The following is a 22,842-nucleotide window of genomic DNA, read 5'->3' as shown; positions in this document are numbered from 1 at the left end:
ATATCTCATACATACACACACACACACACACACACACACACACACACACATATGTGCTTCTATCATTAAACTATAAGATCCAAGAGAGAAGAGACTATGTCTGATTTGTAACCACTGTAACCCATTCTATCTACCCCCTAGTGCAAGGCTGAGAGTAGTACACAGCAGTTAGAGGTGAAAACACACAGAATTCAAAGTCAGAACTCCTACATTTTAGCCCTAATTTTGCGATTCACTGGAGGTCTAATTGGACAAGTCACAAGTCACTTAACCTCTCTAGGCCTTGTTTCCTCCCCAGGAAAGGGATTAAAAATACCCCTATGTTAAGTGAAATAAGTCAGACAGAGAAAGACAAATACTATATGATTTCACTCATACGTGGAATTTAAATAACGAAATAAATGAACAAACAAAACGGAAACAGATTCATAGGTACGGAGAACAAACTGATGGTTGCCAGATGGGAGGAAGGTTGGAAGGCTGGGTGAAAAGTTGAAGGAATTAAGAAGCGCAGCTTGGAAGTTACAAAATAGTCACAGGGATGTAAAGTACAGCATAGGAAATATAGTCAATAATATTATAATAACTATGTATGGTGTCAGATGGGTACTAGACTTATCGGGGGAGATCACTCTGCAAATTATATAAATGTCTAACCACTATGCTATACACCTGAAACCAATATAAAATAATATCGAATGTCAACTATCATTGAAAAATGAAAATGAATAAAAATAAATAAATTAAAATATTAATGCCCCACGCACAGTTCTCAAGAGCACCAAATTAAATCATGGACATGGAAGCACTTTGTAAAGCACTATTCAGTTTTGGGATAAGGTTATTATTCTGCTTTGAGTTTTAATCTGGACTCTTCCATTTAATGACTCTGTAGCCTTGGGCAAGTTACTAATCCCTAGAAGCCTTCGCTTCCTCATCTGTAAAATAGCAGAGGTGATGCCACCTCATAGGGTCATTGTAAGAGTTACATGAAATCACCTATACAATAAGACTTGCACAGCACATGGTACCCCGTAGTTGCTCGGAAGTGTGAGTTCCTTCTTCCATCTTACCAAGTATATTATATTAAGCTTTCATATTGTGACCCTAGCAGCACCCTGCATAGAGCAGAAGTTCAGAAATATTTACTCTTCTGAATAATACTGCTAACGATAATGATGCCGATGATGACTAATAAGGACTGTTAGTGAAGATGAGTTATTAGTCACCTAATGTCCAGCAAGTCCGATTTTATATTTGAAGGCACACATCGAGCGGTGTACTTCTCCCCCTCTCCCTTATGACATCTGGGTGAGGGTGAGAGGAGGCCTCCAGTCTGGCAGAGGCCCCTTTAAAAATGTGCCCGGGTTCCTCCTCTGCCAACCAAGTTGCTAAAAATACTACTATAGCAAAAGCTGAAATGTTTGCACAGAAAACAGAATTTTCTGCTACCTCCACCCCTTTCACTTAAATGGGTAAAATCCTAACCTAAGAAGCCCCCAGATGAGCTTGCCCAAAGGCACAAGCCTCTTCTGATCATGGAGTCCCTCTGTGGGCTTGAGCTGGGATGTTATGTTCAGAACATGCCTACTCCCAAGGGAAGCCACAAGTATTGGCAAATAGCTTGCCATGTGTAGTAGCTTTTCTCTCTGCTTACAAGGACCAACTCTCTCCAAATCCCCTCCATCTGTGGCGAGAAAGATCTGTATTGGACCTCAGAAGCTTCCCACTAATCCATCTTTTATCCTCTCTTTTGTCTAACCACCTCCTCCTCTGCCCACCTGGGCTTCTAGTCAATTTCCTCCTCTTCGGTGCTCCCTGCTGGATCCAGTCCACCCACCCACATGCCCAGCTCCCTCTCTGACCTGGCCCTTCAGAAGCTCATTTCCCTTCCAGGTCTGTAGTCTTTTTCCTTCAATATCTGTGGGGGCTGAGAGTTTTCGAGATTCCGAGGGTCAAGGAGGGTAATGACAGACCCAAGCCCAGCCGGTTAATAGGTAATGTTCCAAAAGCTGACCTTGGCATCCAGGCCCTAGACCAAGCAGTCCTCTGTGGGGAGTGTCATCACGCACTGCTCTGCCAAGGTCCAGAGCCTCATAGAATGAGGCAGCCTGTTCCTCAGAGCAGCCAGATCCAGGTATTCTGCTCTGCTCCCTGTCCCTTTTCCTAGCACATCCATTTGAGAATCAGAGGCTCAGAGTTTCACTCAGCCCATCTTGCTGACAAAGCCTGGCCCCCATGTCCAGAAGAAGAACCCCTTACTAGGGAAAGTATGTGTCCCAGATGCGTGATGGAGGAGAGGTCCATTGCTGTGTGTGTCTTTAGATGTCCATGTGTAGCAACATGCCCACAATGAATGTGTGTGTATGTGTATGTGTGTGTGCGTGCGAACTTCCAGGTCTACCTGTATGTGCCATTTAAATGAGGCAGTACGTGTTGCTGCTCATGCCTCTGCATATTTGAGTTTGTGGATGTCTGTCTTTTCATTCCTGTCTCTGCCTTCCTCTCTGTCTACCTTTTCCTCACCTCGGAGCCTGCCCATCCCCCAGGGCAAGCTCTGTGGCCAGTTCTGCGTAGGCGCCTCAAGTGGGCTGTTGCTGAAATGGCTGTTTTGCGAATGGAACTGACAGTCACTGTATCTGTTTCTCCCATAGGCCCGCCAGTGTTCAGAGACACCCTCTCCCCACACAAAGGTGTCTTTTAGGAAGAGGGAAGGGCTGTGCTGCCTGTGTGGGAGTTTGGGGGGAGGCTTGTTGTAAAGATACCCCCCACTCCGGCTCTGACCAGCAGGAAGAGGGCCCAGAGGCAGCACAGGCTGCAGAGGGACGTTGCCTAGCAACTTGGGAGACTTTACTGCAAACTCACTAAATTCCGAATTCCTCAGCTCTAATTTGGGAAGAGAAAAGCAGAGAGTCCAGGCCTCATATCCACTCTGGCCTTGATTTACTCCTTTTTTCTCTCGTCTGGATTCTGGAGTTGAAGTCCAACAGGAACTGGCACAACTTAAGGACCCAGATGTGCACATCATTAAGGCAAGGGCCTGAGTTCCTCTGACACATTGCCATTTGGTGGAGGTGGGGGATGGAGGATGTGCCAGAGACAGATTGGGGAACAGATTTTCAGTTATAAGGTGGGTGGGTCCCAAATATGCTGAGAGAGACACCCCTACACCCCAAGCCCTGGAACCTGCCAGCATCCAGCTCAGCTTAGAGGCCCAAGCTGGCTAACCCTGTCCCCATCATGAGTGGCCACTGGAATTTCCCTCCCACTCATTTTCCTTTTGGCAAGCAAAGCCCATGGCACAAAACGTTCAGGTAGGAAGGAAACTGTGGGTTCGTTGAAGTGCTGTTTCAGGATCCCCAGTCCCCACCAGAGCCTCAGTTCCTTTCCTTGTTCTGCTTTAGTCAACAGGCCTGAGTAGCAGCCATTCTTTCTTCCTTCCCTCCTGTGGGACCTTAGCTGAGAAAGAATTTCCTTTTAGTTTTCTCAGAGATGGCCCACCTCATCCACATAACATGCCACAGTCAGCTCTAGAACCTTGACAGGCTAGGGGAGATGAGCCACCACAAAAGTGGTGGCTGCTCCTCCTAGATGATCCTCCCATATCTCCCTTTCCCAGCCTCTCACCAAGCCCACATCCTGCCTCCATCATGGACCGGAAGAGCCATGACCTTAGATATTTCCCTCTACTAAGGTTTAGGATATTTGTCTTCCCAGGGGCAAGGGTGAAAGTGGCCAGTTTCTGTCTTATTCTGAAGCATTGGATCAAGAGGTTAGGGAGCCTCTGGTATGGGGGGTGGGAGGGAAAGGTCAAGTCAGTATCCATATAAAAATACATACAAAATGGGTGCTGCGCACATATGATTTTGTTTGGAGCAGGACATACAAAGAGACACAAGGATAGACAATAAATATGTAATGCAGACATCTCGGGTAGGGTGATTGCTCATGTGCACGCGCATGCGTCTGCATTTATCTGCTCAGTGTGTGTACAAGGTCTTTGTAGTTATTTTTGCAGGTTGTGTCTGTAGTGTCTGCATATTTATGTGCACGTTTCAGCGAGCCTGGGAAAATTGTATACGAACACGCGAGCTTGTGAGCTTTCGTGTTTGTGTGTCCACCACCAAGTTGTGTAACCTACAGCATTCTCCATTCCACAGCAGAGTGGTGACGGGACTTTTTAACCTCACGTCTTCGGGGCTTCTGTTTGAGGACTGAGGGGGAGAGAAGCTAAAGGGAGCCCTATTCGGGACTCTGGCTAGGTTGTGGAAATGTGGGAAGATGGTGAGGGGTGCTCGGTTTTCCATATATGAGTGGGAGGGTGTTGTGCCCAGATGTGAATGTGTTCGTGCCCGGGATGTCAGGAACCTCCACACCTTCCTGGCAGTCTGCCGCCTCAGCAGCAAAGGGTTGGATCTGGGAGGACGCGTGTGTAGGTGGAGTGGATGGAAGTGTGGGGGCGGAGGGGTTGGGGCAGGAGCAGGAGCGCCGCGGAGAGGGCGTGGTCATCCCTCCAGTCTCCGCCCACCCTGCCCGAGACGGCTCTTGATTGGCTTTACGACCGCAGGGCTCAGGTTACCTTCGCAAGCAGAGCGGAGCGCGGGAGAGCGGACGCGAGAGCTCTGCAGAGGGCTTGGCGCGGGTCGGCGGGCGCCGCTCAGCCCCCGAGTCCCCATCCCCGCACAACACAGACTCGGCCCCGCCCTGCGCCAGCTCTGCCCAGCCGAGGACTCCCAGCACCAGCATGGACTGCTGCACCGTAAGTTAGAGGGCCTGAGGGACGGGCCAACCTGTTTGGTCTGGGGAAAGGGCTCCCGAGAACCCTCTGGAGAGTGAGTGAAGGAGGGAAGTGAGTGCAAAGATAGAGGAGTAATAGGGGTGCCTGTTGAGACGTGGTGGTGGTGGTGGTAGTGGCGGCGGCGGCGGCGGCGACGGTGGTGGTGGTGGTGGAAGGCACGCGCCTGACTTGGAAACCCTGGGAAAATGCACCCCAACTCGCGGGGGCGTCTGGGCGCCCATCCGCCAGGCAGTCTGGGTTGGACTGGGAGCTCGGCAGGGCTCTGCAGCAGAGAAGCTGCAGATTAGAGGAAAAGAGAAACTTCCCCCTAGAGAGACTGAAAACCGTCGCCTAGAGATGCCTAGGTGACTCCCTTCCGACTCCTTTTCCCTGGCTTTCGGCCTCCAACCCATTCCTCATCCCACTGCCGCCGCCGTCGGTGGGGGGAGAGCATGATCCTTCGGACCCTCGCGGCCTGTATGGTGCAGGGTGGGATAGTCAGTTTATATCAGTTAGCTCCGTAGTGATGATGGGCAGCAAAGAGCCTAGTCGGTGAGGTTCTGGGGAGGTGCTGGCCCGGTCCTCAACGCCTTCTAGCCCTTTAGGGGGCTGGGTGACCGCGAGAGATCCCTGCTGGCGAGGGAAGGAAGTGTCTGCAATTTGTCAGCGCCCACGGAGACCTGGATGCGCAAGTGCCTAACGACAAAGAAGGTTGCTGTTAAGGGAACTCGGGTATGAAAGTGCCTGGCTCACTCAAGGAGTACAGTGATCATACATATATAAAATTTATTTTTTAATTATTGATTTTTAGCTCTTACATATGGAGAAAGACTACTGCAAAGCCCTTGCATTCTCAGCCATTCAGTCAACCCAGCTAATGATACAAGAGTTTATGACTGCCCGCTCCCCACCCTCCACCCTATGGCTTACAAAAGAAAACAAAAAGTGAGATTTGGAAGGAAGGGATAGCCCAGATTATAAGAGGCGAGACTTCCTTATGTCTGAGTACCAAGAGGCAGAAAGAACTTAGAGGCAAGTCATTGTGGTTATCATTAACTCATTAATATCAATAATAGTCAATTTGTGAATGCTTAGCATGTACCTAACACTTTATATTTAATCATCACAACGGCCCTGTGAGGTCGCTATTATTTTCCCCATTTTACAGATGAGCAAACTGAGGTTTAGAAAGATTAAAGGATTTGTCCAAGGAGGCACAGCTTCTAAGTATAAGGACAGGATTTGAACATAGCCTTGTCTGGTTCAAATGCTTTACTTCTCCTCTGAATATGTACTATTTTTTTCTCATTATAAAAGTACTATGCTCATAATAGAAAATATAAAAACTAAAGAAACATGTCAATCATCTACAGTCCCACCCCTTGGGGAAAATCCTGTAACATATCTGCTTCCAGTCTTTTCCCGTTATTCTCCAGGAAGCCATTTTTAGTTATGAAAGGAGGAATGGGCTCTTAATGGAGGTTCTTGGGCTCTACTGAAGAAGAGCTCCTCACCGCCTCCTCCCCGCACCCCCCCCCCCCCCCCCCCCCCCCCCCCCCGCAGTATTTTCTAAGTAGAGAAAATAAATGGCTGGAGGGTTCTGTATATGAGTATGGGGGGCGCGATATTGCTGAGATGGTAAGAATGATGGGGAAGGGAAGGCAGGAGGCATGGTCAGTGGAAAGAGGTGAGAGAGCAAAGAATCCAAGAGGCCAGGAAAGGAATGTAACTTGTCTCCGCTGGTACCTGCAGGAGTAATTAGGGTAGAATGTTGGGTCCCGGCCTATGAGGCCTTGGTCTGCCCTGACCATGCTCTTGAGTGTCCAGGAAGCCAAACTGAGTGATTGGTAGGCATGATTGGAATGAGTGTTCCCTAAAGAAAGGAGAAGCTGCCCACCTAACAGTATAGAAGAGGCAAATACACAATAATTTCCATTGACACAAGGCCCTGGGACACCTCCTACAGTGTATTCTGTACACAGGAGCCTTCCCCTTTCAGGCCCTGTTCAAGGTCTTTAGCGCTAAAGGCCTGAGCAAGAGCCACCAACATTGTCAGACTGCATAGGGGAGCAAGAAGAGAGAGAAGGGGTGACTGAGCAGAAGGTTGGAGCAAGGCTGGTACTGAGCCTCTTCCTACCCCATCCCCATTCTTTGGAGGGCTGGGCTCAGTGCTGGAAGGGAGCTGGAACATATAGAGAGAACAGAATGCATCTGGGCAACTAGGGGCAGGTTCCTGTTTATCTTTCATTCTAGGGACTCTAACCTAGTCCTGCCTTACCTCCTTCTTTCCCCTTGGTAAGGAGGCTCAAACAGAAATGAGAACAGATTTTTTTTTTTTTTTAAGAGACAGAGCTGTTGATTCAAATGTACCTGTTTTTTGATATAGATCGAAAGATAGATAGATAGATAGATGCACACACACAACTTTTCTGAGTTCACTTAATATGAAAGGCAAAGAAACATTTTTGGGGGGACCCTACTCCTTTCTTTTGCTTAGTCTAGTTGATTTGGTCCAACTGAACTCAAAGAAATAATTACCTACCCTAGGCAGTGGTTAATAGCACAGGCTTCTGAATCCTACCACCAGAGTCTGTCAACTCTATGACCTTGAGTAAGTTGCAAAATGACTGAGGCTGTTTCTTGACCTGTGAAATGGGGATTAAATGGGGTAATGTGTGCAAAGTGCTTAGCGCAGGGCCACGCATATAACAAGCAGTAGGCAAGGCTAATTCTCAAGACTTTTAGGATTTGGGAGCTGAAGAAGACTTTATTTATCTAGGCCAAATTCTAGTTGCAGCTGAAGAAACTGAGACCCTCAGAGGTGAAGTCATGTGCACATCTGGGACCAGAAGCCATGGTTCCTGTTTTGCCTACCAGTGCACTTTCCCCCTTCATGCATGCCCCTCCCCCAGAAGCCCCCTAGTTCATACAGAGCTCTCAGGCACATACCATCAAATCTGGCTTTTAAAAGCACTAGCCCAGGCATCATGACCCTTCCTGGATTCCTTTTACTCTTCCTCCAGTTCTGCCTGTGAACAGGCCGCCTAGCAGCTCTGCCCTGAGGATTCAGCTGGAGGGAGGGGAGCTGATTCTGGGGAGGAGTGGCATATTGGGGGTGGCTTAGCCTGTTCTTCCAGGTTTCCATTCTAGATCCAGCTGGGGTGGGTGGTGACAGCAGGTCAGCCTTAGCGTGGTTGGGGAAAGAAACCCCTTCCTCAGCTCAACCTCTACAGCTGCCAGCTAAGGAAACGTAGGTCTGGAATGGTTGCTTTGATCACTGTTCTCCTTTGTGGAGAAGCTTCACACTGCTCCCTGAGAATGTCCTAAGAAAGTCTTGAGCTCTGAGAATCAAGGAACCGAAAAAGCATTGCTTCAGTTTATAGGTGGGGAATAAGATATCAGGAAGAGAGCACTAGACCAAAGAATGACAACAAATGTACTGGGCCCTCCACAACCACACTGGCCTCTTAATAACTCATTTTAACTGCATTTAAATCAATTGTGGGCATCTCGAGCACACACCAAAGAACTACGAACCCAGGAAATGAAGATAGCTTTAGGAAGCACAATGAGGGAAGGCATTTGTGAACCAGTGCTCTCAGGTCTAACTGGAGTTCAGACCTGTGCTCCCGGGGCAACCTGGTGGGGGCAGTGATCACTGAAGCCCCACTCATACCCATCCCACTTCTGTGAACTGGACGGGGAAATGAATATAACCGAATGACTATGTGAGACCTTGGTCATCTTGTACCCAGAAAGCAAAAGAAACTAAAAGCAGTGGAAGTCTGCAGGCCAAAAATGAGAGCGAATTCTTAGAAGCCAGAGGGTCACATCTAAAGAGAAATGGCCTTTTAATTGCATAGTAACCAGCTGCATCCCAACCCACATCAACGCTGTGAGCAACACAGGGGCTCAGAGACTGAGGCCCTCTCAATGCCAGAGCCTTGCCTTTGAAATCAGTACCATCAGTTCCCCGCCCCTTTCAACTCTCAGCTGGGGCAGGCAGGCTGCAGGAGAAAGAAACCTGGGACATGGAGGTGGGTCTGATTTTTATTAGGCTGAACCATAAGAAATTGTTTTTACATGACCACTTTTGGCCTACAAAAACAATTTCACATCAACTTATTATTTAAAAGAATTGTAGTAATAGCTACTATTTATCGAACAGCTAGATTGTGCCAGAAACTTTATGCATATCATGTTGTTTATTCTTCCCTACAACCTACAGAGGTAGATATTATCCTGATTTCAGAAGGAGCCCTTCTGAGCTGGGGTACATCTGAGGACAGGGGAGAGGCAGCCACATCCAGGAGTTCCTGTCGTTGTTCACTTTGCTCCTCCAACCTCCACCCCTTTCCACTCAGCTCTGCAGCTCTTTCAACTCGGCTGATGGTGATGGGCCTTTGGCTCACTTGGGGCTATCTGGCTGTCTTGCATGACTGTTTGGATTCCATCCCACCAGGCACTTCTCTTTCCTGAGTTGGGAACACAGCTCTGTCCACCTGAACCTGAACCTTCCTTTTTGCCTGCCGCTGCCCAGGAGGGATACACGCACACCAGCGCGCCCGCTCTGCCTTAGCCCTTCTTTATGCCCTCTCTGCACTTCCCACTCCCGCGTCACCCTCATCTCAACCTCCAAGGCTTACTCCTACCCCACCCTCGCGGAGTTTGGGCCCAGTCACCCCACAAGTACCCCTGCCCCACCCCCAGGAGAGCGCCTGCTCCAAGCCCGACGACGACATTCTAGACATCCCGCTGGACGATCCTGGTGCCAATGCTGCCGCTGCCAAAATCCAGGCGAGTTTCCGGGGCCACATGGCGAGGAAGAAGATCAAAAGCGGAGAGCGTGGCCGGAAGGGCCCGGGCCCCGGGGGGCCTGGCGGAGCTGGGGGCGCCCGGGGAGGCGCGGGCGGCTGCCCCAGCGGAGACTAGGCCAGGTGAGCAGGTCCTTTCCCAGCCCCGGGACCCGCTGAGAGCTCCCGCTCCTCCTCCGAAGGAGCAAGTGAGACAGTGGGCGGGCTGGGCGTGGAGAGGGGCGTGGGGAGCTAAGGCTGGGGGACTGGAAATCCGAGACGGGAGGTGGTGGGGAGCTGAGGGCGCTGCGGGTCCGAGAGCTCATCTGTTTCTCCACCCTCTCTTCGGCACTCCCGGACCGAAGCACTGAGCATATTCTAAGGTAATGACTACGACCCCAAAGCGGCGGGGTAGAAACCCTGAGAGGGAGAAAAGGACCCAGGCCCCACCCCTTCCTTCTGCCTGCTACCACCCCCTCCTAACCGGGGAAAATGCACCGTGCGCCTGCGGGGTTTCTGATACATCCAAGACGCTCGAGGTTGCGACGGGGACATACCTGGACTAAAACAGATACGCAGTCACCCCGTATGTCTGCACGAGCCCGACCAGGGGCTCTAAGCTCACTGCAGCACACGCACGTACCGGCTGCGGCTGGGTTCAGCTAAGCGGCTTGGGGCAGGGGACGGGTTCAGGGTGCTTCGGGTCCCCTGGAGCTCCCGCCCTAGTGTCCCGATCGAAGAAGGAGAAAGGGAGGGGGGAAAAGGAAGTACCGGAGAGGGCAGGTGCTCAGACCTTCTCTGTCCTCAGTTCCCGAGGAGAGATGGATGCCGCGTCCCCTTCGCAATGACGAGACTTCCCCGCCGTGTTTGTGACCCTCTCCTTCCCACCAACCTGCCAGCTTCAGGAGCCTCCCTGCGTCCCCAGAGACCTGTCCCAGGCAAGCTCCGTCGAGGAGTCGCTAAGTCTGTGCCCTTTTAGTTAGTTCATTCTAGTACGGTCCCTGTTCGCCCTTCCTCCTTACCCGAGCACCAAACCTCGCGCTCCCCAATCGTCATTCTTTGCTTCTCGCCCCGCTCCCCGCACCAGCATGCAACTCTGCCTCCGCAGCCTCCCGACGCTCCCATGTGTGCACCGCGGAGGGCGCCCTAGCCTCTGCGTTGCCGGACGACACCCACTTAAAAAAAAAAAAAAAAGTCCTTTCTTTGCGTGCACAGCTAAAGCGGGGGGGTGGGGCGGGGGCCTTCGTCTCAGTGCTGTTTCCGCCCCCACCCCTCCCCAGAACTTTGGATTTGGGGCAGAGAGAAGAGAAGGTTTTTATGGTATCGGATACCCCTCGCTCTGATGAGAAGGGAAATCCCTATTTCACAACCCACCCCCACGCCTGCGCGTAAACCGCCCTTCCCTCGCCCCAACGTACCCGGAGAGCCACCCCCACCCCCAGCTCTCCTGTTATGCAAATACAGAGCTGCCCGGAGGCTCGGTGGGCGGAGTCTGCCGTGGCCCAACCCCTGCCCTGCTGGCCCAATCCCGCCGGGCTCCTGGGGCTGTGGCCGGAAGGTTTTTTTATCTCCGTATGTGCATGTGACTGTGCTGGGTTGGAATGTGAACAATAAAGAGGAATGTCCAAGTGTTCCGAGGGTGCCAGAAGGGAGGGTGTTTGGGTGCACAAGGCCACCAGTCGAAACTTGAACACGTCTAGTCTGACCAAACGAAAATGTGGAGAGGGAAGGACAAAGGGGGAAAGGGACCTCGGTTAAAACCTACCCTTTGGAGCCAAGCAAACTTCCTGCCTACAGCATCATCTCTGGGACTACGAGCTCATTCCTTCCCTACTGGTAATATTCTTTGGATTACCTAGAGGAATTTGCTATACCGGCAGAAAGAAGAGAGAGGCAATATGGCACCCAAAGGCTTTAATCGTTGATGTTCCCCGTTAGGGATCGGGAAGGATATCAGACAACCATAGGGAGGTTGGACTTGGTGGTAGTCACAGTGCTGGCAGAGGGGGGCCTCTCCAGGAGCCCGTTGCTGGAATCAGCCCTCACAGAAGTCTGCTCAGAAATCCCGGGAGCGATGGCATCTTCTCTAATAGATGTAAACACATTCTTAGTGGAGGCTGGAGGCATCCCTCAGAGGACATCCCTCTAACCTGAGAACTTTTACACTTTTCCGTGCCTGGGAATCATCTGTGGAACTTTGGTTAAAATGAAGATTCCAGGTCCCATCACCCCCCAACACATACAGATTCTACTTCAGGATGGGTAGGAAGTTGCCTGAATCTGAATGTTAACAAGCTCCCTCTCAGTGATTTCTGCCCAGTTCACTGGAGGACCACACTTGGAGAAATTTTGCTCTGGCCCCTATTCTGGACCCTACGACTGATAGCTGAAGTGGATGACAAAGGCAGCTTTTGCTTCTCCTTGCTGCCCCACACAGAAGAACTAAACTTAGCTGAGTGCCCAGGGCAAATCCAACTCCTGGCATCCACATCCTGTTGATGTATATGAAAAAGCCTTAAAAACTGAAAAGTGAAAATTCTTTTAAGTATGAGGAAGGTGAGGGCAACTTTGAGCCCACTCTTCCTGTGCACTGCTCACACACTCAAAAGCACAGGCTATAGTGCTGCCCCACCACCACCACCACCAAATCCCAGGGCTGAGTGACATTCCTTACCACCCAAACACCCCAAAGATGTCAGAGTTTGAGGACTGACATCACTTACCCTTACCCCAAACCCTTTCCTCCCTCTCCGCACCAACCCTCACCCTCCTGCTCACCGAAGGTCACTACCCCAGTATGTCTCCTTAGGCTTTGTCCTCCTCTCTTTCTTGAACTTTATGAAGCATAATGCAATGATGGACAGGAACAGCACGCCCAGGAGCACCCCGATCACAGCCCCAGCCACTCGGCCTTTGGAAGGTTCTAAGAATATGCAGGTTCCTCAGAGCTGCAGACCCTCCTTGGCACCCCCTCAGACAATTTCATGCAACCTCCACAACCCAGGCCTGCCAATCTGGTGTCTGCCCAGCATCCCTACCAGTCACAGAGAGGGTCATTTCACAGGATGCACTGCCCATCTGGTTGGTGGCCACACAGCGGTAGGTGCCCGAGGAAGCCAGGGAGAGATTGGTGAGGATGAGCTGGCCAGACACCTCATCTAAAGGGTAAAGAGGAAGTATTCCATCAGTCCTTTGACTCAAAGTGAGCACCTACTATGACGAGAGCATATTTCTTTTCTTCCTTACAACTATCCTGTCAGGAAGGGACCAACCTCATTTTATTAGTGGGAAAACTGGCTCAGAGAAGGAAGGTAATTGAAGTGACCCAGAGAGGAAGTGCCAAAGCCAGCTGCCTTTTCAGGGCACGGGAAGACTGCACACACATGAAAGGTTAAGAAACTGGCAGTGGAATTGAGGTAGGGTGCTTACTGGCTGATGTCCAGTTCCTGATTGGGGGGAAAAGCCTTCATTGCTAGAAACTATATCCCCCGGGGTGGCTCTAAGTCGACCAAGTGTTTTTCTAAGCTACTTCCCTTCCCTTTAGAAGACCAAAGTTGACAGACCAGATTTACCCAGATCCCGAGTCCTCTCTTGATGTCCTGGCCCTTACCTTGCACCATGCTGCCAGGAGAAGGTGTCGGAGAAGATCCAAGGCGGACCCAGTTGTACACTGGCTTGGGAGCTCCCTCAGAAGAGCTGCACCTCAGCGCAGCAGAGCCTCCCACAGAGATTCGGCCAGTCTGACTGCACAAGGGGCTACTGGGGGGCACTACAAAATTCATAGAAAGAACCTTAGCAATCTTCTAACCCCATCCCCATTAAGTGTTAGATTTCCTGCTTGAATACAGCTACCAAATAAGCGGTCCGCTTCTGTTACACACCACTGTATCCCCAGGAAATGATTTCCACTACTGGAAATTCTGATTGTTAGAAGAATCTTCTACATGTTGGGCCTCAAACTGTTAATATAATTTCCACCCATTGGTCCCAATTCCTGCCCTCTGAGCCCACAAAGAGAAATGAAAACTCTCTTCCACAGGCCAGCCCTTCAGATACTTGAATGTAGCTGTCACACACCACATCCTAAGTCTTGTCTTTCCCATCTAAACATCCGCAGCCTATTTAATAGTTCCTTCTGTTTGCTCATCTCCAAGTAGGCTCTAGTTTGGGGTGAGATGAAAGCTCTGAACACGAAGTTGGGGCTTAGTGGTAGGGACCCTAGTTCCTTTAATGGCCATTCCCTTCCTCTGCCACTGACCTGAGTAGGGACAGAATCTGAGCTACAAATGGGAGGTTCTCCCACAAATGGAGCTGTTGGGGGCATGACTCAGACCCTTTATGTAGGACATTTGTTACTAGAGACTGAAGGAGGAGCACTCTTTGTGGAGGGTGGAACAGGGCTGTGACTGGATTAGAAGACTTTAGAAAGGAGGTAATTTCCCTTGGGGTCTCTGGTAAGGTTGTGTGCTTGGGTGGGCAATCAGTATATGGGGGATTTAGCGGGGCCAGCAGGGTATGTGGGTGGCTGGTGGGTCCCTGGCCTGCCTTACCCAGCACAGTAAGGTTGATTAGTCCCAACCCATTGGTGTAGAAATCTGGTGGGTTGTTAACATGGCAGAGGTAGGTTCCAGTATCCAAGAGGTGAACATTACTCAGTTTCAGGGTGGCCACTCCTCCTGTGGGGGGGTTCTGAAGAAGGCTGGCTCTCTTTGCCTTAGAACCAGTTGGATACAGATGTCCATTGGTAAAGTACAGGATCTGAGGAGAAGCAGAAGACACACATCTACACCTTTTCCTGCCTGGCATCAACTCTACGGTCCTTTCTCAAAAGGCCCCTCCCTTACACCAGCCAGGGAAGCTGATACTCTGTAACTAGAATCGTGAAACTCTCTGTCTCCAAATACCATTCCTTCCCAGGTGCTAAATGAACAAGATTCATTGTTTTCAGCTAAGTATGGCTTTCAATTTGGAAAAAAATAATACAAATATTCCTGGAAGGGGCAGCATTTTCTACTATTGTCAATCACAACAGCTGAGCATCAATGGGTTTATTAAGTGAAGCTGGGACTGCACTAACACAGGGAAGCTGCATATGGGAGCTATGAGAGAGGGAGGCAGCTATACAGAGCCACACATGGGATCTGAGGTTACAAAGCCTTCAGTCCTAGAGTCCACTTATTTTTTTTTTTATTCAAGGATTCTGATCTCCCAACACACCCTCCAGTCCTTGCTCCTTCCTCATCCTGGATGGGCCCCCTAGGAGTTCTTGCCTCCCCAGGCCTACCCGGCCGTAGGCCGCAGGGCCCCCCAACCCCCACCCACTTTCAGCTCACTGGATGAGCAGCAGAGATGGGCTCTCCAGGCTGCACAAAGCTCCACTCCAGGGCAAAGTTGTCTGTCACCGACGTGCTGTAACTGCAGGTCAGCTCAGCGGTCTTGCCCACCGGTGTGCTCAGGGGCTCAGCGGGCACATGCACCTCCACGGCTGGTCCCGGGGCTGGGGACGCACACGGAAGGGTCCTCAGAAGGCCAGCCAGGGGCTCCAAATTGAAGCGGTCTGGAGCCCAGTCCACCCGGATTCCACGAGGAGACTGGGGGCTCTCTCCCTCGACCCCTCCCTTTTCAAAACCTGAGGTTCCGGGAGGGAGGAGCCCACAACGCAGCTGGTTTAGTGGGTAAAAGGACTAGACTGGCCAGGTATGAGGGTGTGTTTGTCGGAGAGACGAAAACAATGGTTCTGCGGTCGTTCAACCCTCCCGGGGAGACTCAACTTCCCAACGGGCTTGCGCGCCCTGTCTTAGCCCTACAGGCCCTGGATGCCCCCCGCCCCCGGCCCCGCGCCCTCCACCCCGGCTTCCCGCAGCCTCCACAGCAACCCCGGTCCTCTCCTCACCAGTCATGCAGACCAAGCCCAGCAGTGCCCGGTACAGCAAAGGCCCCAGCAGCTGGGCCATGGCTGCTTCCTGCTGTCTGTGGTCTTGTGTCCCTGTGGAGGAAAGGAAGGTGGCGCCCACAGGGCAGCCTCCTCGTGCTGGGCAGGGGCGAGACTGGCTATCTCAGAGCAAACAAGAGGAGAGGCGGGTGCCCTTGGGTAAGGAAACGCCCCTCCCTCCTCCAGGCCCAGTTCTGGAACCATTCTAGCCCTACTCCCTTCTTCCACCCTCTTCCCCCCATTTTCTGAAACTGTCAGGCCCGGGGTAAAGGGCTGGCTGGGGTTGGACACCTGAAGGGAAAAGGTCAGCACTGCAACTCTGTAGGGAAAGTGCCTTAGAGGAAGAGGTTTGAGCAACCTGAGAGCTGGCACATGACATCACCGCTAGGAGGCCTCACAGCGAAGATTTTTTCTGACCCCTTCAGAGATTCTTGTTCCTTCCAAGCCCCTTCTCTTCTGTCTGAGATCCCTTCTCTGGCACTTTTAGCACCCTTGGCTGAGGTAGGAGTTTCCATGGAAACTGCCACCGCCTCCCGACTCCTAGAGCCACTCCCCTTTATGGGCAGAGAAACAGACTTGGAAGAGCCCGCCCGCACCTTGGTAGGACAGGGCAGGGCAGCGCTGGGGTATACACCTGCACCACATTCTATGCCCAGCTCTCCCACAGTACAGGGGGAGAGCAGTGCTGGCTGGGTAAGATGTGTTTGTTAAGGGTTTGGTGGTCTGGAAGAGGGGAGCCCCAGTCAGGATCCTCTCCACCACGCTTGCAGAGGAAGCCAGAAATTATGTGTATGCATGCCAAGCCCTGAGCACCCGGGGCTTCAGTAGAAAGGGCACCAATTTTATCCCCTTGCTGCTCGAGTGGGTTAGGGTCTTCCCAACTTTGAGCTCTCCCCCATCACCTGACAGCAAATGACCCCTTTAAACACTCTAGAAGAGCTATCTTAAGCCAGTAAGGTAGAGGCTGTGTGGAGAAGCTTTCCTGGTGCACAGCCTGGGTAGGGGTCCTCTTTGCATCATCCTCGACTTCTCCTGGGAATTCCGAGTTTGAAAAGGTGATTTGACCATCATTTTCCATACAAACATAATGTATCTTTATTACAATTTGTAAAATAAAAACAAAACATGAATTTCAAGTTAGTTTAACAAATATCTTCCCTATCTCCTGCCCCAACAAAACCCAACCAAGCCAGCAGGACAGGTTATATTAATGCAGGGAGCTGGGGCAGGAGTGAAGGATGGTGTTAGATAAAAGTGGGGTACAGATCAAGGGGGCCTGGAGGACTCATTAACTGGCAGTCCCCACCAGGCCTGGGTGTGGGGCTGTGTAGCCAATCTCAGCAGCCTTCCTCTGCAGTTTTAAGGGGGCCCTGGAGGGGGTGGAAGCTTTTTCTAATCTCAGTTCCATTTCTCTTCTTCTACCCACCCCCCCCGCCCCGGAAGTTTGGGTCTTATCTGAGGCCCAGTTTTATCATAGTAAAGAAAGATGAGGGCTGAGGACTAGAGATCTGGAGGGTGCATCCCCCCCACCCAGACTTAGGCCTCCATGCTAGGGTAACCCCTATAGTGACCCCTATAGGAAGGAGAGAAACTAGATGGCTGGGCCATCACACCAGAGACCCGGCCTGACTCTGGGTGGGCACCATTATCGGGACAGCACCCATGCGGCTCAGAGTGGAGGAAGGGACCCCACCAGGGATAGGAGCTATTGGCTCGGGAGGGGCTCTCTCTGTCCTGAGAAGCTTTGGTGAGGGCCCCGCCTGACTGGAGAGGCTGGGTGTGGGGGTCAATGCACCAGGCCTGGGAGGGCCATGGGGTGGCCTGAGGGCTCGTGCAGAGGTGACAGAGGAAAGGGTCCCGTTCTTGGAGATCGTGTCTGAGCCCTTGGCCCAAGGCAGGGTCCGGGGAGCGATGGCATCCTCCCTAGTTATCAAAGAAGTAATGACGTCAGAAACTGGAAGCGAGAAAGTTTCTACATGCATCCTCCCACTTCAACTCTCCTCTCTCTTAAAATCTCTTCTCTCTTCAAAGGAATGATGTTTCAGCCACTGCCCACCCTTTCATTAGATGAGAGCTGCCTGAATTCCCAGCTTCTGTAAGGGGAGAGCCGCATCTGGCCAGAGACCAGGGACGCTTACTTGATATCGTTGGCCTGCTCCTCCAGGGCCTTGCTCCGGCGTTCATACAAGAGGACCATTCCAGCCAGCAGCCCTAATCCAATCAGGGTGCCCACAACAGCTCCTGCAACCACCGCAGCCCCAGGCCCTGGAAAAACCTTGGCGTCAGAGGGAAACACCCAGCTAGCTGTTCCCTACCCCTCTCCAATCCCGCTACCCCACTGCCACCATACACATTTTCTCTTTTTCTCTATTCAGAAGAGGTGGCTATCAAGCAGAAAATGGTCACTGAACAAACATTTGTACAGACGTTTGACCGGGACAAGTTCCTTGCCCTGTTACAATGAGAGGCCTCCCCGCTCTCTCGCAACTCCGCCCCCACCACTGACCAACCTTCTCCTTAACCACACTTACCCCTAACTGACCTGTGCTCACTTCCAGGGTCACGTTGCACTGGGCACTGCCCACCTCATTGTGGGCCTTGCATATATAGACTCCAGACATGGAAGTAGAAAGGTTTTTGAGGCTTAAAGATCCGCGGATGGCATCTGTGGACACAATTGAGCTGTCAGGCCAAGGATCCTCTTTCCCATGAAGAAAAAAAACAACGACAAAAAACCTCTAGAGTGTCCTCTTTGACTCTCAGGGAGACTCAGCTGTCTGTTCACTATTTCCACTGCTCAGTGTCCCCAACTATTTCTGAAAGGAGGCTAAAGAATAAGTGGCGCCCAGAAAAACCAAATTATGATTTTTTACTTTTATTTCTGAAAGGTAGAGTGGTGTGAGAGAAAGAACATTAGGCTAGGAATGAGAAAATCTGGGTTCCAGAACAGGCCATGTGACTTTAAGCAAGTTACTTGCTATCCCAGGGTCCCAATTTCTTCATCTGTAAAATGGGGTAATATGACCTGCTGGATGGTGTTGGAAGGATTATATGAAATAATCATTATAACAGTTCAAGTTTATTGGCTGCTTATTGTACACCAAAAACTAAGTTCTTTACGTGTACTAACTTATGAAAATTTCACAACAAACCTATGAGGTAAGCACTACATTAAAAAAAAATTAATAAAAACTTTTGTTATAAAAATGGTCAAATGAAAAGTAGAAGAGGAACGAAAACTCACCTAGATTCAACAATTGCTAACATTTTGCTATACTTATTTCATTTCCCTTTCTCCTTTTTTTCTGAAACATTTTAAAATAAATACTTCAGCATGGATCTCCGAAAAATAAAGACACTGCCCCACATAAGCACAATACCATCGTCATACCTGATAAATTAAAAATTCTCTAAAAGCACCTAATCCTTCAAGCTAAAAATGTTCCATCAGTTATATCTCATTAAAATTGAAAAACAAAAAAGTTCCAACTGCCCGCAAATGACTTTTATAGCTGGTGGTTCAAATAAGGGCTATTGATATCTTCGTTTTGTAAATGAGGAAATAGAGGTACCAAGTTGCACAGCTAGTGAGCAGCAGAGCTGGAATTTGAATGCAGACTGTCTAGCTCCAGAGCCCCCTTAGTAACGTGGTTACACAGCATGTGAAAGCACCCAGCACGTGCCTGTACCTGGCAGGCCCTTTCTCCTCGCCCCACCCCACACACCCTCCTCCCCGTCCCCATCACTCTCCCGGCACTGCCTTCCCTTTCCCCCCAGGCCCTCTGGTACCTCTCGTCTTCCCCCTACCCCAGCCACAGTCTCGGTGGTCTCCAGAAGTCTCTCACCTAAAACCGGTGCAAAGAAAACCTGGGAAGACGGAGGTGACCGCTCCCACTGGTATTGGGCAGCGGGCTTACTCCTTGGGGACCTGCAGCTCAGGGTCACATTGGTCCCCACACGGGGCACGCCCAGGAGGTGGCAGGATGGAGGAGCTGGAGGAACTGGGGGAGGGGAGACAGGTTAAAAACTCACACCCAACAGACCAACGGACACTCCCCCAAACTCCCACACACATACCCTTCTGTCACTCTGTTTGCCCCTCCTCCAACCTTTACACCCAGCCATTTGGGACAGGGACTTGCCTGACCCGACCTCCCATGGGAGTGGAGAGGTATTAGAAAGTGTGTGCTTCTCACTTACCCAGCACATTGAGTTCTAAGGTTTTGCTGCTGTGGCCCTTGTTTATGCCTTGACTGTCTTGCACATTCACAGAACAGCGATAGTACCCGGAGTCTTTCTCCTGGAGGCCCTGCAGCCGCAGGGACACATTCCGGGAGGGCATGGTGTGGACCAGGGATACTCCAGGCTGGGTTGACAGGACCCCACTGATGTATGCCAACACCTGGTGTGGGCATAATGCCTCCTTGTTATTACAGGCACGCACTGTGCCCCAGCCTCAGCCAGTCCCTCTCCCCCAAACTGACAACGCTCAAATGCCCCTCCCCTACACCCATCCCTCTAACCTGTACCAGCTCCCCATTCACCCCTGTCTCCCAAGCCACCCTCTCACTACCCCCTACCCCAGGTCCTCTTCACCAGAATGATTCTTGATCTCCTATACATTGCCTCTTTATTTCCCACTTGGAGTGTTTAGAAAGGTGGCATAATAGGTGAGGAATAATGTAAATAGAAATTGTCTATAAAAGAATCTTAGATTGCAGGGGCAGATCCAAAATTTAAAAAGATCTTTCGTCTTCTTTTTCTTGATGTCCCCTCCCCCATCCAGCCAAATATATAAGTTCTGAATCTACTCTCGCAATCTAAGTTTCTTGCATACATACCCCTTATTTATCAAATGACCTCTTGAACACACTTTCTCAAGCTTTGGAGGGAGCCATGCAAGTAAGGAGCCCTGAAAATCAAGTGTCCTTGGCGTGTGAGTGAATTTGCCTCTAGCTTTGAGTGTGATGACAGGGAGGAGGATAGGTGGGAGGTTATGCCCCTTGCCTCTCAAGGTAGGCATAAGGGGCAGTGGGACAGATAATCATTTGGAAGAGAAGTGGCCTGTGATAGCGGTCAAAGCAGAGAATGTGAAAACAGGAAGATGACCAACTTTTGAAAGTTGTATGATACTGGCCCTAACCCTTCCCACCTCCACCCCCAATTCTTACTGACTCCCATAGCAAAGTAAAATGCCTCTACTTTTCAGTGTTTTGTGTGCTGGATTTCTAGGGAAAGTTGGAGAAGAGAATTCTTTTGGGACGCGTCTAATATTGGAACAAAATTGAACTGGTGAGTAGGACCTTGCTTTTGCTGAAACTTCTTCCTGTCCCCCATTTCCTTGCCAACCAGTCCCCACGTTGCCAGCTGTTCCCTCTGCCCCCAGTGGGCGCAGCTAGCCTGGGCTGAGATGCTTTCCTCCCTCACCTGGTTCAGTTCCTTCCCCTCCTGTTCCAAGAACCACATCACGGTGAGCATCTCCCGCGGCTTGCCTGAAGACACCTCCCCTCGAAAGGAGTACCATGCGGGGAGCACCACTTCCGCTCCCTCCACTACCTGCAGCCTGGTGAGGCCCGGGGGCACATGCAGCTCGAGCTGGGCGCGCGCAGCGGGCGCTGGGGACGAGAGCGAAGCGGTGTGAGCGCTGACCTGCCCATCCCGGTGGAAGAGAGGGTCAGGAAATCCCGCCAACGGGAAGGACAACCTGCTCGCGGTTCGGCTCCTGGAAGTTCGAAGACCTCCCGGGGACCCTAACCTAGTGCCCGCTTTCAACGTCATCAATGCTTATGCTCCGCAACCTCAGCCTTTGTTTGAGTTTGTAGCGGGGAGAAGAACACGTTTCTGTGCTTTTTTTTTTTTTTTTAAATATATATATATATCCAGGAACGCAGACTTCAGAGCATCAAAGAGAGGGAGCAGCTTTCGAGCGAGAAGGGGCATACAAACAAGAGATATGGCAGGGCTAATACTTTTGATCTACACTCTAGATCTGTAGTCTCCTTGTTTTCCCAGTTTCCCTAGGCGGGGAGCCAGGATGGAGGGAGTGACGAGGTTGGTCGAGATAGGAGTGTTCCTCGCTCCTTTGTTCTCGATCAGAGGGGCGAGAGGGCTTGGGAGGCTTCCTGTTACCGAGTAACCCGCCGCTCCTTCTGAACTGCCAGGAGCAGAGACTGGAGCGGCCCGGTGACTGCTGTGCTTCGGACCCCCGCTCAGCCCCGACAAATGCGCGCCCCAGGAAAGAGGGGAGTTGGGACCCAGAAAGTTTCTACGCGCCCATGTGGGGTCTAGGCGATCTGGGCGGGTCTTTTGAGGTCGCAGGGAATCTTGGCAGAGCTGGGACTGGAATGATGGCCCCTAACAATCAAGTACAAAGTTGGGTCTGTGCGGGTCCAGGAGACAGACTGGGGTGTTGGTTTCAAGGAGGGGACTACGGAATCAATGCTTGCACCGTGGCGTTCAGAAACACTCACTTTTTGCCCTTCAGAGGGGCAGTGGGTGGCCGAGTTCTAAGCCATTTAACCTCGGGCTTGTACCCGGGCGGTCCTGAAGATGCTGGCTGCCCTAGGCTTCAGCCTCGCTCTTCTTGGGCCTCGGCGCTTTGCAACGCCACCTCCGAGTGGTGACCGGGCGGCCAACGCACGGAGAGAGGCCACGGACCCGCCAGGCTCTCCGCCCTCCTGGAGCTGAGCTGAAGGCCTCTGAGGCCCGGAGCAAACCCAGCCAGGATGCACGTCCCGCCAACCGCTTCCCGCCGCGCGTCTTTACTGAACCCCTACCCCTATTCCTTGGCCTTCGCAGCACCCCCCTTCCCATTTCCTGGCAGGTCTCTGCGGACGGGGCAGGAAACTTGTGCCCTGCGATAAGCTAGAAGACAATGACAGGGGATGGGGGCGCTAGGCCGGAGGCTCCACCGACGGAAATAACCTCCGCCTCAAGGAGCTCGAAGCCCCAGAGGATCCCCGCTTTAATGGCGGAGGCCTGGACGACGGGAGGCCCGCGGGCGGGGCAGCTTCTCCCGGATTTTGTGCTGCGCTCCGGGCGGCCAGGCATTTCCTACGGGAAGCCCGCAGAACAGCCCTCAGCGACCTTCCCCAGGTCCCCACGTATTCCTGGAGGCCCTGCAGCCGCAGGGACACATTCCGGGAGGGCATGGTGTGGACCAGGGATACTCCAGGCTGGGTTGACAGGACCCCACTGATGTACGCCAACACCTGGTGTGGGCATAATGCCTCCTTGTTATTACAGGCACGCACTGTGCCCCAGCCTCAGCCAGTCCCTCTCTCCCAAACTGACGATCCTCAAATGCCCCTCCCCTACACCCATCCCTCTAACCTGTACCA

The 22,842-nt window shown here is 51.6% G+C and overlaps 3 protein-coding genes across 3 annotated transcripts in view; 1 reads left to right on the top strand and 2 right to left on the bottom strand.

The window, feature by feature from the left end:
* The first annotated feature begins 4,584 nt into the window (after positions 1-4,584).
* NRGN (neurogranin) lies at positions 4,585-11,202 on the top strand. The gene is made up of 4 exons (XM_011367149.2): positions 4,585-4,759; positions 9,488-9,714; positions 9,936-9,953; positions 10,379-11,202. Exons 1-2 carry the CDS (start codon positions 4,745-4,747, stop codon positions 9,707-9,709), a joined length of 237 nt encoding a protein of 78 aa, XP_011365451.1. The 5' UTR covers positions 4,585-4,744; the 3' UTR covers positions 9,710-9,714; positions 9,936-9,953; positions 10,379-11,202.
* A 149-nt stretch (positions 11,203-11,351) lies between these two features.
* Positions 11,352-15,524, bottom strand: VSIG2 (V-set and immunoglobulin domain containing 2). Its single transcript, XM_023534720.1, has 7 exons — positions 15,464-15,524; positions 14,904-15,199; positions 14,121-14,328; positions 13,181-13,339; positions 12,609-12,728; positions 12,349-12,493; positions 11,352-11,656 (listed from the first exon to the last, which is right to left on the bottom strand). Exons 1-7 carry the CDS (start codon positions 15,522-15,524, stop codon positions 11,524-11,526), a joined length of 1,122 nt encoding a protein of 373 aa, XP_023390488.1. The 3' UTR covers positions 11,352-11,523.
* A 1,585-nt stretch (positions 15,525-17,109) lies between these two features.
* Positions 17,110-22,842, bottom strand: part of ESAM (endothelial cell adhesion molecule) — an 8,922-nt gene continuing 3,189 nt past the window's right edge. The window contains exons 2-7 of the mRNA XM_011367147.2: positions 20,930-21,117; positions 19,703-19,904; positions 19,348-19,503; positions 18,045-18,167; positions 17,641-17,767; positions 17,110-17,425 (exon numbers count right to left, since the gene is read on the bottom strand). Of these exons, the coding sequence (XP_011365449.1) occupies positions 17,110-17,425; positions 17,641-17,767; positions 18,045-18,167; positions 19,348-19,503; positions 19,703-19,904; positions 20,930-21,117 (1,112 nt within the window). The remainder of the gene's footprint in view (positions 17,426-17,640; positions 17,768-18,044; positions 18,168-19,347; positions 19,504-19,702; positions 19,905-20,929; positions 21,118-22,842) is intronic.

This window comes from Pteropus vampyrus, unplaced genomic scaffold (assembly GCF_000151845.1).
Source record: "Pteropus vampyrus isolate Shadow unplaced genomic scaffold, Pvam_2.0 Scaffold130, whole genome shotgun sequence".
In the NCBI taxonomy this organism is placed as follows: domain Eukaryota; kingdom Metazoa; phylum Chordata; class Mammalia; order Chiroptera; family Pteropodidae; genus Pteropus; species Pteropus vampyrus.
This window is presented reverse-complemented; position numbering and strand designations above follow the sequence as displayed.